The sequence below is a fragment of the Chroicocephalus ridibundus genome, chromosome 15, assembly GCF_963924245.1.
Source record: "Chroicocephalus ridibundus chromosome 15, bChrRid1.1, whole genome shotgun sequence".
NCBI lineage: Eukaryota > Metazoa > Chordata > Aves > Charadriiformes > Laridae > Chroicocephalus > Chroicocephalus ridibundus.
Window position 1 is genome coordinate 10947316 of NC_086298.1, and position 18744 is coordinate 10966059.

The following is an 18744-nucleotide window of genomic DNA, read 5'->3' on the forward strand; positions in this document are numbered from 1 at the left end:
CCACTTTATATAACAGCTCCACTTAAAATACTGCATCCAGCGCGACCGCTGAAATTTTTGGCAGAAGGTCCAACGCTTGCGAAAGACACTCCAGTGCCCATTAAAGCCAGCTTTTACTTTCCATTTTAATTGTTAAGCTTCCCAGGGAATGTCTATTAATTTAATGCAATTTAGAGATTCGGCTCTAACTCTGTAAGTGAGATGTTGGCAGCAACGTTCAGTCCATGCATTCTTGCTCTGTTTACAGCAGACCAGCTCCCAGATGTTGGTAATGTTAAACAGACTGGAACGTTCCTTCCGAGCGACAGCAAAATGCAGGCAAGAGCTGGCTTCGCTACGGCTCTAATTATCCACCGGCAGGAGATGTTCCCCATCCCTTGGCTGGGTTGAGGAGGCCCACGAGATACGGCTCTTCCTCAACATAAATGCAATAAAAGTAAGGAGATAGAGATCAATAGGTCTTAGTTTACACTCCATTGCACTGGCGCTGATTTCAGGGAAGCAATTCCAGCTTGCAAGAAAGATCAAGGACAAGATTCTCATACACATGAAAGCCTCAGAAGTGCAGCAGACCACAGAAGTTGAGATTGCTAGTGAAATGCGTATATTAAACTAGCTGCTGAACTATGGGAAGAACTTCTACCATATGTACCTTGTCTATAAATAATCCTCTATCTCTTTGCTTAACTCGGAGGAGCTCATGGGAACAATTCCACCCGTCACGATTTTGGTTTGCTTTTTTAAAAGCAGACGCTGTGTGGGAGGTGACAGGGCTGCCAAACAAGCTGTCGAGGAGAGTCCCCTTATGTCATGGTGCAAGAAACCAAGAATCAATGGCCAGCGCATGGGAAAAGAGCAAATCCCTAAAGCCTCAGGGTGAACCGTGACTTGCAAAGGAGTTGCTTTCCTCGGCCTTCATTTACTGCCCCTGAACCTTTATCTAAATCAGCACACGAGGAGGAATGAAAACCCTGTGAGCCCTTCCCATGCGAAAAGAGCCGAGAGCACAAGAGCTACAGACCTACAAAATCCCAGCGAAGGGGCTGGTCTAGAAGCTCAGCAAGAGCATGAAACCAGAGAACCATGAACCCAGAGGAGCCCACTCCAACAGGTCGCCTGGCTCACTGTTTTTGTCATTACTACAGAAAGCATCTACCTAGTCAAAACAAAACTTTAAAAAAAATTAAATTACATAAGGCAGTGTTCTATTACACAAAAAATCCAATGTAAGTTTTAAAAGTGAGCTGTAAATACCTCGTCAACCAGAACCCAACTCATCGTCTCTGTGGAGCATCTCCAGAGCTGTTCATTGTCATGACTTACCTCAAAGACTTCTTCATCCAATATCCTTGTTCCGAATACAATGATGCCATTGACGTCAATGATGGGATGGTCACTTCGGTCCAAGAACTTGGTTATCTTCTTTTTACAGTCCAAAATCAAGGTGACATTTTTCTTCTGCACGCTGATAGCTACTCTGTGCCACCTAGAAGAACACAGTCCACAAACGTGTTAAACAGAGCCTTGGGCTTTCAAGAACAAGCTAACGATTGCAAAACAATGAAGCTTCCATCAACTGATGCTCTGCAAACCTTCATGCCAGCCATCATCTGCAAACACAGGAAAATCATCCTTGGGCAGACCCTAAAGATGTCATTTGGAACAGAAAGGCTGTTTTAACAGACGATACCATTCACTTCTCATCCCTCCAAGACGGGCAGGAGAGCGCCAGTTCTGGCTTCAACAAGAGGCAGGTGAAAAAGCCACACTGATAACTCCTTGGCTATCCCCCTTTCCCACCCTCCTTACGCCCTGCGGAAGACCCAGTGAGGATTTTGCAAGACAAACTGATTTCTTAAGGCCCTTTGCAGCACGAGTCAACAGTGTTCCTATCCCCACAAGTGTCAGAATTTGCACTGACTGCTATGTGTTGCGCACTTTTTATATATACCGTATTCATTCACCAAAGGGCAAAGCTCAAGAACGGGACACTTGGCAGTAGTCAAAGGTGTGTATATACATTTATATATACATGCCTCCTATTTTACACAACGTTCAACATGCTGGTATTGATATAAACAATACTGGTTTTTTCCTTTGTGCACAAAATTTCACTTACTTGCCATCTGCTAGGTTAATGCCTCTAAAGAGAGGATAGTCTTCTGGGCCTGGCTTTCCTGTATGGTCTTCATACAGGAATACAGGAGATCTACCCATCTCCACACCAATTTGCTGGATCCCTTGCTCATTGTAAATTGAGATCAAGAAGGACTGACCTCCTTTCTTCGCTTTTACAGTGGTTAGAATGGAGAAGTCCTCTGGGAATGGGGAAGCTGGAGTGGAAAAGCAAAGAGGTTAGTCAGATTCCCTTGAAAATTAATCCCTACAGAAACAGTCCTGTTGTCTAATGACCCACAGGGAGACCACCGGTTTACCCCTCCAGATGCAGGCACACCAACCCTAAAAATTTATATCGGGCAGCATCTTAGTGGCCAGGTGAAGATCTGGCTTTGCCCCAAAGCCTGTTGTGATACGGGCTTGGGATGGGCTGCAACCCAAGGGAGGCTGCACCAGCAAAGCCAGCGCGGAGCAGCGTCCCCCAAGGGCCACCTGCTGTAATGGCACATTAAGAACTGCAAGCACAGGATTAAGCGTCTGAGGGTCATTCGTTTACGATCAGAAAGCCTTTTTCCAGCCCTTATTGCAATCTGTCACAGAGCCAAAAGCCATCCCACATTTGAACTTGCAAGCAAAGGATGGCGAGGGGTCTGCTGTTTGGGGATGAGACCGTAGTGCTGGGGATACAGAGATTAAAAAAGCTGTTGGTTTTAATCTGTATTATTTGCACCTAACCCCTGCCTAGAGCTTTTTAGGAGACAAGGTAAACACCTTCTCTTTCATATATCATGAAGTTCCCAAATTAACTTAAGGCATTAGAGGGACGGAAGAAATCAAGCATCCCATGCCAGTTAGGACACACACAACATTGAAGGGTTTAATTTAAGGGAGCAGGAAAGTTGCATCAGGGTTTGGCTCTTCCGGACAAGACAGATTGCACCAACCCTGAAAGCCAAAGCCACAGACACAAAAAAATCCGAGAACAGAAATAAAACTGGCAATCAGTAGGAGATGCTAATTTGTCTGCATCTTAAAAAGCATCTAACAAGTTTCCTAGCTTTTCCTCCGCTCGGGAAAACAACCCTGTCTGATCTCAGGTGATTCCTGACTCTATTTTTGCAGGGTTTGGAGGATTAAAGCCATTAGCCTATGGAGCAGGTACGGCCAGCCCAGAGGCACCGCTCTGCCCGGGGGAAGGGTCAGTGCCCTGCAGTACCAGACGAATGAATTTCAAGTTTCAGGTCAACGTGGGCATCAAATCACACCCTGTGCCAGACACAGCTCCTCCATTTGGGTTTTCTCCGCCATTCAGACTGGAAAGATGAGCGCAAACTGGAAAGCCTGGATGCACATCCCAAACAGGACGTCTTTAAAGCACCAGAAGCGTTAATAAAGCAGCTTTCTTGATCAAATTGTTATTTTATTGGAGGTGGGACCTACTGAAGCAGTGGGTGCCTGCAGGGCACAACCTCCTCAGACGCTGCGTTTCAGCAGCGTGAGACTTGCGGGGCATCTCTCCTTTAAGGTCCAGGCTTTCAAACACAAGGATCGCGTTGTACCGCTGGCTATCTGCTTGGGAAATCTTAAACCCCGCTGGGGCAGGGCAAAGTGGGGCAGCCCCACCACGGGCACTGCCGTGTGTGTGCCGGCACCATCTACGTGTGTGGCAGCCGGCGGCACGCAGGGAAGGCAACAGCACGATGCATCGGTTTTAAACTGCAGAGCCGTAGCCACATAAAACCACAACAAAAATTTGTCAAGCTCAGTGCCCATAAGCTTCAAACAGATCGCCTTCATCCCTTTAGGCTTTTCTTAGACGGTATCCCAGGGCTGCATAAGGGATTTTGACCCAGGGAGGGGACCGGGAACATGGGAGCGGGGAATTCTTCCGACCACAGCAAAGCTAGCAAGTTCAAACGCAGAGAGGCCATGAGCTCATCCTCTCCTCCTCTGCCTGGGAGTTGCTTTAACTTTTATTAAAAAAACCAGTGTTAAAAATGCACGGAGCTGCCTAGGACGGGGCTCCACGCCGGGCAGCGGAGGAGGCAGCGGCGCGGGGGGGGCTGGGCTGCGTCAGAAACCCGCGCTGCCCCAACCGGCGTGTGCAAAGAGAGGACACCGAGGGGGACATCCGAGGATACCTACAGAGACACATTGTGTTCGCACCACGTTAACACCCCTCACCTTCGTTAAATAGCTTTTGGAAAGAAGCATAAAGCAGTATTCTGAACAGAGGACTGACAGTCAGTAATTAAATGCCCTGATTATAGCCTGCTTTCCCCCTAGGACACAGCCCCAGATATTTGGCAAAGGCCGGCATTCGATTATTGTGCCTCCCATAGGATGCGCTCAGCTTTATCTCCCTCCTGCTGTACACAAACCCTCCTGTAGCACTGAATCAAGACCATACGCCTTCCTGGTTCCAATTACAGGCTACAGTTTTGGGCCTTTTATGTAAAATAGTTCATGTCCAAAATTTCATTATGAATCCACAATACAGTACCTTTCAACTTGGACAAGCTGCCAACTCATTAAAAAGCTGCTTTTAATTTTTTTTTCATTATTATTAAAATGTCTCCATGGTGATGCAAGTTTCTCAACCCAAATAACCATAATGGATGAATTACAGCTGACATTACTCTGTTACTGCTCTGCTGTCCTGGCAAAATAACAATGCCTTCACTGTCGTAGCTAGAAATGACCCAGGCTATTGAATGATGTATGAAAACGCATCCACACAGACTGCAATACTAATAAATACATCGTAATAAATATATGAAGCACGTAGAAATTGACCCAAATCCGCTTAAAGGCAATGGAGACATCCCCCCAACAACAGGTTTGGGATGAAGCCCCTTGTATTCGGATTCACTTCTTCAGATGAGCCCGGGATGAGATGCTGCACGTCCATCTCTGCGCTTAACGGCACCACACAGACGCTGAATTCGGTTCAGCATCGCGCTGTGACCCATGACCATGTCCTTTCAAATTTCCTACGTTCATCCTCCTGCAAGGCAGCAACGGGTTAAGATAGGACCAGAGGAAACGGCCTCAAGTTGCACCAGGGGAGGTCTAGATGGATATTAGGAAAAATTTTTATGCTGAAAGGGCGATTAAGCATTGGAAGAGGCTGCCCAGGGACGGGGTTGAGGCACCATCCCTGGAGGGATTTAAAGCCAGGCAGACGTAGTGCTGAGGGATACGGGTTAGTGCTGGTTTTGGTCAGAGTTAGGTTGATGGTTGGACTCGATGATCTGAAAAGTCCCTTCCAACCCGGGCAATTCTATGGTTCTGTGACTCCAATTCTGCAGATGGAGCCATGGAAAGAGCTGAGGAGGTCCAGGGTGGGCACAGGTCCTTCCACTCCACGGAACTCCCTGCGCTCCAATGCCATTGGCTTCCCTTGAGCGGGTTGCCATCTGTGGTGTGCCCCAATGTGCAAACCAGTGGAGTCAAGCTGAGTTTCTTCTGAGTACCACAACCAGGGATTAAAGGCTCTTGTGCCATCTCATGGTCTTCAAGATAAGGGATAGCTGGGACCTCTTCCTAACCCACATCCCGCAGGTGTATCCAAACACGGCCTAAAATAAAGAGCCCTGCTGCTGCCCTGGGAAGGAGAGGAAAGCTCTAGCTGCTGAATAGCAAGAGGTCAGCAAAAACAATGAGCTGATCCAGTTCCTGACACAAGCACAAAGCAGATCTGTTGTGTGAGGTGGTGTCATTTCCAGAGCCACTTCTCAAAGGAAAACAGCTCTTCAACAGTGTCACCAACTTCTGGCTTTTTTCTTCATCTGAGAAGACTCTCAATTTTCCTATGGCTTTTTTTCCTCAGAGATGACTGTTCAAGCTATAATAGAGATTTTTGAGCTCTTAAATATATATGCAGACACCCACAAGCAGCGCAGAGAATACAGAGTTTGCTAGAAGAATGCAAATGACATTTTGCTGGCTGCCACTGAAAACTTTGCCTTTCTTGCCGCTGCTGGAAAAGCACGGTTTTTGCTGGGAAGCAGAACTTATTTAGGGAGCAAGGACAAAGAGCATCTCAGCAGATTTTCTCACTCTTGTGGGCTTGAAAAAACAGACAAGCTTTTATATATATAGCTATCTTGCTTTGCTGGCTGTGGAAGCAGAATGCAAAGCCCATAAAATTACCATCTTAGAAAAGCACCGACTTCTAATTAGCACAAAATATTATGTGCGGTGTACATTTGCCTAGGGTGCTCTATAGCAGAGAGGGAAAGTTACGCTATAACCCACCCGCCTGTTAACATGAAATCACTAAAACCACATTTCCCCTGGTACATTGCACTGCAATTACTTTGTTATCTTTATCTCCTCGCTCATTCATTTGGTGGTGCGAGCTGAAGTCACATCTAGTTATGGAGATTTATGGAGAAAACATCTGTTGATCTGATGGAAAACACTAGGTGTTCTTCACTTTGCTCTTCCTTTCCTATTTCCTTAGCAAGCAGCAGAGCAGACTCAATGACTTTGGAAGTCTCCAGAGAGGGACAAAGCTGCTTCCAAGCACCCCACGGTTGTCCGGATGACTGAAAAGTTGCTTGAAGACACCAAGGAAACATCATCCAGATCTTCTCACCCAAGGAAGACAGCAGATGCAAACCAAGAACTCGAACAGGACATACAAGTAGTAATGGGGGACAAAACCACCAAAATCTCCTACAATGCTGAGTTCTCTCTCGTGATGACGATTCAGTTATGCATGCTGTCCTGTTGCGTTAACTTTTATCATAAATGGTCCCAATCCAGATTCTTTGCTATGTTAATTAGCCAGAATACTCCATCCTTGGTTTTATATCTCAAGGTCACCACTGTTTGCTGTTTTCCATAGCACAAAGGTGATCAGGCAAGAGTTCACAGTGGCTACAGCAACTACTGGAAAGCTCTCAAATCCGCTGCAGTTGTATATTCCGAACTGGAACAGTTTCCTTCAAGCGCTTGGGTCAAAAACTGTGAGTCATTTCAGATACATGGGAAGAGAGTACACGAAAGCAGTTAAGCACACTCTGCTTGAGCTGATCTTGCCTTGGAACAGATGGATGGACTCGGGGACCACTGCAGGGCTCTTGCAGCCTGTCCCTGGGATGAGTATTCCCCATATCCACAGGCACAGCCCTCTGGGATATGAAGGCACAACCTGGCAGAGGGGTGCAGTTGGGCACATGGTGATATTATCTATAGTCAGAAAGGACTGTCCTGCCCTGGGCAGCAATAAGGAGAAATACAGGGTCTGTTCTGCACTTCTGCAGATGTTAAAAGAGGACTTTGGCGAAACTGAGCAGCTCCTTCGCTAAGGGTTGGCCACACGATGGAGGGCTACCAGCCCCCAGCCCAGGCACAGCTGCTCTCGTCTTCATGTCAGGCTCAGTTCATACGCCAGACACAGGGTACGCTCCCGCTCACCACGGATTAAATATAAGTCACCTGCTTATTGTCACAGCAGGATAATAACGAAGCCTGAAAATAACCTTAGTGACAACACATGCAATGAAGGAAATACAGGACTGGAGGGTGCAAGAACATCGGCGGTCCGGCCTCGGAGTCCTCATTTAGGCCACTGACAGGCTGGGTCTGATAGATACAGCACGTTAATTAAAAAGCATTGGTAGTGGCATGCCACATTACCTCTGATTCAGCTAATGCATTTTGTATCATTAATTCCCTCACAAACACCAAAGGAGAATGTCTGTGTCTGTCTGCTTTGCTTAAGTCGTCTCCTGCTTCAAGGACAAGTTACACGCAGCGTCTTTCTGCCTCATTGCTAAACCTTCCTCAGCAAAGGCCCTTTTCTCACCAAAGCTAGAAAATCCTACCATGCCTCCTCCCGCCATCCCTGCACTCCCCCACATAAACCAGGGATACAGCAGTGCTCCCGTCTGGCTTTGGAAGGAAGACTTCTGATGGTGACCACGTGTTCAAGACTGAAGATCTCAGGCAGTCGCTAGTTTGGGTCCATAATGTGTCCAAGTCTTTTTACAAGCGTATTTTAGTCTACAGTAGTGATTCTCCTTGGCCTCAAAAATTAAAAAACTGCAGTGCATCCTCAGTGACAAACAAAATGGTCAGTAGCCCACATGGTCAGTAGCCCACATGCTCTTCAAGGGCTGTGTGAACTCTTGCATCCTAGCGGCTTTCTCTAACAAACCTCCAATTTCTTCAAACAACTTTTCTTGGGACATCTGTTCTTGTGGGGCAGTCTATTATTTTTATATGGTGATTATTTGTGTTATGAGAGACACCACAGCCACAGAATAAGACCCTACTGTGCTTGGCACTCCACAAACGCAGAACAAAACACGGTCTGCGTTCCTCTGCATCTTCCAAGTCTCTCTCCCCAGCTGGATGTCACTCTGTGATAATGAGACAGCAGAAACTTTCTACTATAGGAGGGAACAGATGTAGGCACTGGCCACATCTTCTGCAGTGAAACCCGCCGCCATGTGCAAACGCAGTGATAAAAGAACAACTTACTGCAATGCTATTTGAGGGCTGAAAGTTTGCGGCCCCCTGAAACAGCACGATCGCTCCTTGCCAAGGGAGCACGCAAGCACACTTGGAAAATTAATTACGCAGTGCCCTGTATGTGCCTGCAGAATCTGAGGAAAGGATCAGATGTTTCCCTATGCCAAATAAAAAGCTGCGGACTCACCAGGATACAGCTGCTTTGTCGGTGCACTAAGTTGAGCATCTTTTGTTACTCTATAAGCAACATCTGCTTCTTTCGAAGATCTTCTGCTTGTGCAAAACCCTGTTGTTTTTGTTATACCATCAGGTAAATTATGAAAATCTAATACCTTCAAGAGGTCTGCAGGTTCAGCTGTAAAAAGAAAAGGAGAAAACAAGAATTAGCAGGCAATAAGACTGGCACTTGCTCAGATCCAAGTCATTATTAGCCTGCCTCCCACAAATCATTCATCACAATTTTAAAAGCAGATGAAATATGTTTTCAATACGTCTGCAAATACAATGTTAATACCAGCTTCAAAGCTAGGACGGCGTACTGCTGGTCAGAGACACTAATTCAATGCAGAGAGGAACGGCTGATCAGCTGTCTGCGCCAGGGCAGAAGGCAGAATATACTACCTTATTAGCTACAGTAGTTATATTTTCTGGATGTCTTCACCCAATCTCGATCATTCAAGCACATCCTGAAGATTAAGCATTAGACAGGAAATTCACGATCTGAGAGAAAGGCTTTAAATCAAGAAGTTGCCACCATGCTGCTGCAAATATTTCCATTCTTTTTTTTTTTAAATTGGTTGATCCAAAACATTGTTTTGAAGCAAATATCTGAGCAAGCCTCCCCAAAGGGTTACACACACACACCCCATGCAAAACAACCACATGTAAATTCTTATGAGCTGGGATAACAGGTAAACCCACGGCCATGCCTTGGGCTATAGACAAGTTATGGCAGAGCAGCATCCCAGCACGGTGCTTTGGTGCTCAAGGGTTGCTCCTGCTGGGAGGGCTTGTGCACAACCTCTAACCCTGCCCGGGGTGAAGGCAGGGGCCACAGGGCAGGGAGGGAGCAGCCAAGTGCCCCCCCTGTAACTCAGCCCAAGCCCAGGCAAATCCCATCAAATAATTCGCCCTCTCTGCCAGGTATTTCCCCCATGACACACCAGTGTTTCTGCACAACCACCAGTGCATACCACTAACGCAGCTGGACAGCCAACAAAACACTTATGCTTCACAGAAGAGGAAAAATCTACACGGGCATTTTGACTAATGACATGAAGCAAAAGGTTCCTTTCCTCAAGAGCCCTCCTCAAGCACATCCCATTAAGCTCATATCCTGACTGGGGCTCTCACTGCTGCAGACATTAAACTAGTTAATGAAAAGAGCTTGTCTGACACCCAGTGCTCCCCACGCCAGCAAAGTCTGGGCTGCTTCACCTCCAGATGTTCAGGTCTCTAGAACGTCAATTAAGTAATGCAAGTGATACATCTTATTAACTTCCTCATCTGGTCTTGCTCACGTCAGGAGTGATGGTGTCTCCAGAAGTGGAATAACCAGATCCGACTTTAAACGCTTAAAAGAAATTATTTTGAATTTTGACTTGATACTTGGAGCAAAGTGCTGTCAAAAAGATGAACCACCCAACTCAGCAAACCCCTAGCAGTGCCCAAAGCAAATGTCTGCACGACAGCTTCACTTAGCCTTGCCTGGACAATACATCACAGCTGTATCCTCTTGCCACTTGATCCATTATTTTCCCCAAAGAGTAATATTATTCAGACCCTCAAGGACAGCCACACATTAGATAGTCTGATGTTTGCAATGATACCCAAGACAAGCCCCTGGGCTGGCTGCCCCAGCTTCCATCAGGATCTCAGCGCATCTCACCACGCTGCATGGCCAAGGGTGCAAAGCTTATTACCAGCTCCCAGAATGACCACAAAGAGCCCAGCTGCATTCAGGAAGGTACACGGCATCACTGCTACTGGAAAACCAGGACAGATCTGGTCCAAAGGGCAGGAAAATAATACAGGAAAAATAATCTTGCAAGGGAAAAAAAAATTAAAATTGGCCTCACGTTTGGATCAAGCGTATTACTAGAAAGACCAGAAAGGAAAGAGAGGGAGAGGATCTGCAAGGGATGTACCATATTGGAGTGGGGCCAGAGGAGGCCCCGGAGATGCTGGGAGGGCTGGAGCCCCTCTGCTGTGGGGACAGGCTGGGAGAGCTGGGGGGCTCAGCCTGGAGAAGAGAAGGCTCCGGGGAGACCTTCCAGCCCCTTCCAGTCCCTAAAGGGGCTCCAGGAAAGCTGGGGAGGGACTCTGGGTCAGGGAGGGGAGCCACAGACAAGCAGCAATGTCCTTAAACTAAAAGAGGGGAGATTTAGACTAGATATAAGGAAGAAATTTTTCATGCTGAGACTGGTGAAACACCGGCCCAGGTTGCCCAAAGAGGTGGTAGATGTCCCATTCATGGAAACGTTCAGGGTCAGGCTGGATGGGGCTCTGAGCAACCCGGTCTAGTTGAAGATGTTTTGCTCATGGCAGGGGGGTTGGACTAGGTGGTCTTTAAAGGCCCCTTCCAACCCAAACCATTCTATATGCAACGCATCATCCCTGGGGAAGGGCTGCAGCGTGTATGTCAGCACTGAACACAATAAACACCCCAGCAATGGAAAAAAATAGCATGAACAGATCTTTTACAATATAAAACGTTTTGGTTACCAAGAAGATCAGCCTAATATTTGCATGGAAAACGCATGTGCATTGTTAGGCAGTTTTTAAAAGTTTCCACAATCCTGACAAGTTGGGCCCTCAATGAGAGATTACAAACATATGGCAAGTCCAAAGCAGCACTGCAGATAATAAACCAGCTGAGAGAGCCTGGCCCAAGCTGCGTACAGCTGTAATGTTTCCCCATCTCTCTCACTCTCGTTAGACAGTATATGGATGACACACATTTGTCTAAGCTGTCCTTGCCGCTTGGATCTTCCCACTGCCTTTAACTATGTTTTATTTCACACAAATATCTGCACACATACAGCCCAAGCTGTGTTTAAGCAAATAAAATTACAATAAAACTCCGGCTCTGCTTCCAGTTACCTCCCCCTGTGCTCCCAGAGATTCGAATCATCCAGTTCCTAAGCTGCCTCCAACATTTATTTAGGGAGGAGAGGGGAAAAAGGCAAAGCAAGGGGGAGGGGATGCGAATTCCAGACTCCTGACATCAGCTCGGTCCCCAGCGCCGGCTGCGGGGGGATTTGAGCCTCGCTCACTGCGCTGCACATCAGCCGTCCCGCCGAGAGCGGCCACAGAAACGTGGGCAGAAGGGTCTATCGTCCGAAAGGCCAGCAGCTGTCATGACAAAAAACCACTGTGTGGACATCGTCTCCTATGGCAAGGGAGCCCCAGCACAGCCTAGAGCCAGTCGTGGTCACCTCGTAGGAAAGAAGTGCACGGTACCGGACAGGTTACATGCTGCTCGTTGTCATGATCTTACAGCTAAAATTGTGCAGCATATTGAGAGGAAGGAAGTGTGACATGAAAACAGACAAATTTGACAGCTCTACGCATTAACAGAATGACGCCACTTGCAAGCCATAGGGCAACTGCTTGCCAAAAGCTCCTGCAGCGGTTACAGCAAGGCGATGGGCGTTCGAGGGAGCTGGACCTGCTCCAGGAGCAGCCGGCCACGAGCAGGTACCAGACTCGGCACTCTGAACCCTGCTAGAAGCCCTCCGAGCAACACCCCCCATCATCAGAGCCCTGTGCAACACTTATAGACCTTATCATGGCCTTCCAGTCCCTGAAGGGGCTCCAGGAAAGCTGGGGAGGGGCTGTTTGCAAGGGCATGTGGCAACAGGACGAGGGGCGATGGTTTAAACTAGAGCAGGGCAGGTTTAGATCAGACATTAGGAAGAAGTTCTTCACACTGAGGGTGGTGAGACACTGGCCCAGGTTGCCCAGAGAGGTGGTGGAGGCCCCATCCCTGGGGACATTCAGGACCAGGCTGGATGAGGCTCTGAGCAACCTGATCTAGTTACAGATGTCCCTGCTGACTGCAGGGGGTTGGACTAGGTGGCCTTTAGAGGTCCCTTCCAGCCCAACACATTCTATGATTCTGTGACTTCTCATTTGAAAAGGATGATTCAAGCATCCACCTGCCTCCCCACGCTGCTGTGAGCCTCCAAACACAACAGGCCGTTCATCTTCATTAGGAAGGAAGATCCTCTATACCCCCGTAACTGTGATGGATTAGGTCAAAACAAGATATTAAAAGTAGAATAACACTCTGGGGGTTGCACAAGCAAACCGCAAACCACGCAGGTAACCGGCAGGAGAGGAAATACCCTCCGTTCCCAGATGTGCAGGAGGGTCTCGCCTCTGCTTGCTCCTGGAAATCAAAAGGGAGCGGAGGAGCCAGCTGAAGCCCTCCAGACCACTCACGCTGCACTTCACCACTGAGAGCATGGGGTTGAGTAGGACTTAAGCAGCATGAAAGTCTCCAGCTCTTCCCAGAAAGATGAGCTTCGCACAGGAGCAGCTCTTATTCCTGCCTGGCTAATCGGTTTATTTATTTCCCTTTGATTTTCCAGCCAAATCTAAACCCCAAAATCTCCTGTTAGGAGCTATGACAGCATCGTGCACAGGAGGACAGAGACCGGACTGACCAAAACCAGGCTCTACAGGGTATTTCTTACAAGCTTGCACTGGGCTTGGCCTTCATCCGAGAACTGAATTAGCTGTTGCTTTATGAAAGCTTTTTTTTTTTTTTTTTTTTCAAACTTGCTATTTTATGAATAACATTACTATGCAGCATTACACACAGGATCATTCTTTCGCTTGAGATGCACAGGGCTCCCCGAAGAGACTGGCAGCCCGGTCCCTGCTGGAGGAGGGTGGCAGCATACCCGGTACACAAAGAGGCAACCCCCAAACTGCCCAAATTAGACCAAAATCAGACCAGAGGGTGCCCCCAAAGCCTCCACCCAGCAGCACCTAAAGCCCTTGAACAAGACCAAAAAGGAGCATTACTCGCCCATTTTAACCGAGCGGAGATGAATGACTCCCTGATAAACCAAGTGGCAAAAGGAGGAATTAAATCCCTAATTCCTCCGTGTCTGACCAAGGCTTTAACTACAAGACCAATCCTTTGTGTTAATCTGCTTCCTAATGATTTAATTACCTGTTAAAACCTGGGTTAGAGGCAGTTAGTATTAAGTTTTATAACTCTACCCCCCACTCGGCAGCGGCCAAGAGCCACGTTTTCTTCCTTAGCCATGGCTATCAAAGCAGACCAGGCGGCATCACCGGAACAAGCTCCCTGGCTTCGGGCTGGGGACAGGCTGCGGCCAAACCAGGGCCAGCGTGGCCATGCCCTGCCACCTGCCAGACCGCCTGCTCGGGCTCCGCTCTGGGATACGGGAGCAGAAAAAGCCCCAAGGAACTCAAAAGGAAACCAGAGCATCGTTAACATCCAAAAGGTGAATATTAGAACCTGTTGAACACCCCTGACCGCAGGCAAACCCCATCCCCAACACGACCGGGTTGTTCATCCTCACCTTTCCTTTCCCTCACTCTTCTTTAAATTAAATTTTAAGAGGGAAAGAAGTCTTAAGCCCTGCTGATCCTTCAGGACGTGTGCAATAATAAACAAGGATGTTTTTTTAAATACCGTTCCACTTGCTAGTCACACAGTGACAATGGGGACAACCAGCCCTTACTTAGCGACTGCAGCGAAGGTCAGTTAAAGACCTTTCCATGCACCAACTACTACCAGCCATAGGTGAAACAGTTTGGTTTCTCCAAGCTTGATATCAAGCCCAGACCCTCCTAACTTTACCTTCCCTGCCCATAGCATTGGGTTGTGTTTTCGCCAGGGGAAGTTAACGCTGTCCTCAACATTTCTGCCCTCGCTTCGCCCCTGCGAGGGCTAACGGGTGTCCCCAGCTGTTCCCCAGCTTTATGTTCTTAAAAACAGGAAAGATCAGCAGGAAAATAAGACATTATTTCCCCCTCAAAAAACAAACAAACCAACCAACCGACACAATCGAAGAACCTAATGGAAATGGTGCTATTGAAATTCAGTGCAAGATGGACCTGCAGCTTCTGCAGACCACGCTGAAAATCCCACCATATGCAGCATTGGGCAGCAGTCGTTAATCTAAGCCATATTTATGCCTGCAATAATCATTTTTAACACCTGAAGCAAAGCTCCCGAACGAGCCCCAAAGCACTTTAGCGAGCGTCAAAATACATAAGTCACTTATATGTTACTTGTGGGTATCCGCGTTTCCAGTGTCTGAAAAATTACCAAATTACAAATAACAAACCTTGAAACAATTCTCTCCCCCGTCACTTTTCAAGGCCTTTAATTAAATCCTTATCCCCAAGGAAATCCGCAATATTTAAACTTGTCACCGGGTTGAAGGCTGTAGGTACTGTAGCCTCGCAGTGCTGGTGACAGACGTCCTCCGTGGCCTCCCTGCTTCACGCGGTGGCATTCGGGGGTGGCTGCTCCCCCCGGCCGCCCCGCACAGCCCAGCGGGGTGAACTGGGCAGCGCCAACACCCACTGGTCCAAAGGCAGAGCCAGGCATTCAAGAAGGGTACAGTCTGGATCCCAGTAAGTTATCCAGTTTAAATATATTTATTTTCCCAACTATAGACAGACGGTTTTATAAATCTGTTACTAAAGTCCAATTATGCACAAAAAAAATTAATAAATCTCTGCTGAAATTTTATAAATCTTTTGCCTCCCAGTTTTTCAGTGCGATCTTCAAGCTTTTCCAGCTGTCATTTGGGAAGATCGGTGGGGTTTTTTTTTCGTTTGGTTGGTTCATTTTTGGGGTTTTTTTTTAAGTGAAGGAATTGCCTGACTCCAGGAGCAGAGGCTTCCACAAAAAGAAAAGCCCACTAGCTATCATGAGACTCTTCATATGCATCCCCACAACACTGCTTTATCTCGACTGCAAACTTAGTGCAACGTTTAGCACCAGGATAAGGAGGACTCGGAGTCAATCCAGACTCTCCAAGCCACCCACCAGCCCATGGTGTCAGGTGTCCCAGAGCTGGGTACGTGGCATGGGACTGGAAGGAGCAGAATTACTATTTTTTATAGTAGGGAAAGCACATCTGGAAAACCTACCCCAATTCTTAATGGTTCTGTTGCATTCACCTGGTTGCTAGTGAGAGGCTCTGGTTTGACACCCCCCGAGATCAAAGCCAACCCTTGGAGAACATCTGCAGTAATGAGAGCAGCAGACGAGCTCCCACGCTACGGTCAGCCTGGTCCTTCCTTTGATGCTCTGGAAAGACCACGTATCCACCAGGTCAACAAGAAAACTACTTCCCCAATCAGAGCAATGTCTTCATGATGAGAGCTGGACCTGCCGTGTACTCCAAGAGAGTTAGCACCTAGATCCACCTCTTCCTCTTCAGCCCTCTAGGCATCTTCCAGTGGAGCTGCAGAAGATGCTGTGTATTTGCTGTATTGCTGAAAACAGATTTGCGTTCCCAATTACCTTTCGCTCCTCTTACTGAAGTGGTCAGGAGGACCCCAAAGATCTCAATGGACCAGAAGCTGAAAAGGTTTCAGCAGAGCAGTTTAATCAACCAAAATCACATCCCCCCACTAGCACTGCCCAGGGCAACGTGCTGCCCACCAGTCGAGAACGCAGCTGCACGGCCACACTGCAGCTGTGTTATAGCTGGGCCCAACACCGGGCTTAAAAGGTCAAAGCCTTCCCCTTTCACTAATTACCACTGCCATCGTTAAGGTACATCTGTGTCTTACTCTGTGTTACCTGACAACATTGAGCATGTCTTCAGCATCTTCACTGAACGTGTTCCTAGAATTCAGAGTCACACAAATCCCTTTCTCCAACTTTTTGCCTTACAATACCCTTCACAGTGGAAAAAAAAATCCCCATCAGCATCCCAAGACACGCATTTATTGTGCAGAGCTGACCTGTCGCTGTATTAACGCAATAATTGAGGCATTTGGGTCTCTGGAGAAGGGTCACCATCCTGTAACAGTGGAGAACCAATTCTTCTATATTCGGTTTCATAACAGCTAAAGGGCATCCAAAGACCTTCAGGACTTCATGACACAGCACTTAGTCATACTAGAGTTTATGTGCAATTATTGCCAAAGATTCGAGGTCATAAGGTGAAGAATGAATAAGCATTTCTGTTCCCAGCTCATTCCAGGTGCCCTCTGCAGCTTTGTCATCATTTAATACATAACCCACCAGTCTGGGTATTTGTAGCCAAGCGTCACATCCCCAGTGAAACAGGTTTACTGGGAAGTAAAGCCTCTTTATATGAATAAACCACATAAAACAAACTCGCCATCTTATCCCACAGCAAGTAATGACAGCAAATGAGGTGAATGAGGATTATTTCAAGAGTAGCAACTCCTTGGAAGTCCCACAGTCTCCTTCTCGAGTCCCGCAGAAAGGTGGAAAGAACAGTTTTAACAGAAAAAGCAAAGCGATACACTGCAATTAACCTGCCCGCAACTAATTAACGGGCTTAAATTGCCCCGTTTCTCTCGCACGCAGCCTGCTGACGGCACCCGGGCTGGGGGGAGCTGGCTCCTGCGCCCGGCCGGGCTGTCCCACCCGCACGGCCCCCGCCGAGGCAGGCAGTGCCGGGGAACTCGGCGGATGTAAGGCGGATCTAAACCTCCCGGCTTTCACAGAACAAGGTCCACTTGTGCCACCAGAGAACCCACTCCTTCACACCCCCATCTCTCATCTTTGTCATCTTCAAGCCAGACAACCACCAGTGTCTGTGTTGCGAGGAGGTTACAAGACATGCAATTTTGTGAGGCACTTTCAGGTACTCAGCTAACAAACATGAAGTTATTACCGTGTTTTCCCCAATTAATAACATCGATGTATCCTGCACAAACAACATTAAGCAGAGCACCACTCTGTCTCAATGCCTTCTCAAACGGGAAAGGAGGATCCTGCGGAGCTGCCCGAATGCACGCCAAAACCCATCCCCAGGAAGAGATGGAGGAGAGGCTATTGCCTATTTTTAATGGAACGGATGATTTCCAACAGAAGCCCCAAAAGCCCCCGAGCTGTGAGGGCTCAGACCTCGGAGCACTCCCGCAGTGACCCAGCAGCAGCACCCGAGCCGGGGAAACCAGGCAAGGTCTGGCTGCTTTACTGCCCGGCATGAAAACCAGCAAGGGAAAACCACATCAAACGCACAGACCCTTCTCCCTTCCACCTTCACCAGCTTTTACTTCCTTAAATACTTTTCCAGTGTAGTTTTTTTTTAGTGCTAAACACCAAGGACCAAACTCCGACCAGCAGCAAGGGGGAAGGATGCTCGTTCACTGGGCTTGGGGTTTCTCACTCCCCAGAGGGTGACAACACGGATGTCTTGGATTATACTGGGAATTAAACACCGAGGGGCGAATTCTCCTGTGCTGAGATCCACAAGAGACAGCCAAACGCAGACGAGAACTGGAAGCTGTTTCACTTAGTGATGTATTTCTGCAGAGCCTGGAGGCTCCAGTCATACCCGTGGGACTTCAACAATTTCTTCTCCTTATCTAAACACTTTTCACCACTGTTGGCCTCCAACAGCAGCCCTTGGATAACTGACTAAAACAAGACGGCAGAGGTTAAGGCAAAATATAGACAAAAAAATAAGAATATAAAGCTCCAGTTGCCATTGCTCAAGCATCCTTTGGATGGACTTAAAACAGCCCCTTGAATTCTTCAGCATCCCAGCAGCCCAATGAAACAAAATGATGTATTTGGACAAAGAGGAAAGAGGCATTTTAAGGAGGATAATCGAGGAATCTGAACTGCAGGACTGAAGATATAAAAGTTTGTTCCCTAGGAAGGGGCATAATACAGCAAAAAACTGCCAGCTGTAAAAGGGGTCAGACACTCATCTGGCGCAGATCAGCTTCGTTCGAATAGCTGCAACAGAGCTGTGTCACTTCACATTGCTCTGCACAGCCGAATATTTCACCAGTGACTCATGTCATCCCCTTACGAGTTTTTTAAAGGCCCAAATAGTCCCAACTGTGAACAAAGGAAACCATTATGCAGAGTCAGATTCGAAAGATCGTATGCACAATCCCAAAAGGGAAAGAAAGAAACCCAGAACTGAT

The 18744-nt window shown here is 47.6% G+C and overlaps 1 protein-coding gene across 2 annotated transcripts in view; it reads right to left on the bottom strand.

Moving 5' to 3' along the window:
• Positions 1 to 18744, bottom strand: part of COL5A1 (collagen type V alpha 1 chain) — a 160333-nt gene that overhangs the window by 113687 nt on the left and 27902 nt on the right. For both annotated transcript variants that reach the window (XM_063352946.1, XM_063352944.1), the window contains exons 2-4: positions 8792 to 8959; positions 2120 to 2333; positions 1324 to 1486 (exon numbers count right to left, since the gene is read on the bottom strand). In XM_063352946.1, the coding sequence (XP_063209016.1) occupies positions 1324 to 1486; positions 2120 to 2333; positions 8792 to 8959 (545 nt within the window). The remainder of the gene's footprint in view (positions 1 to 1323; positions 1487 to 2119; positions 2334 to 8791; positions 8960 to 18744) is intronic.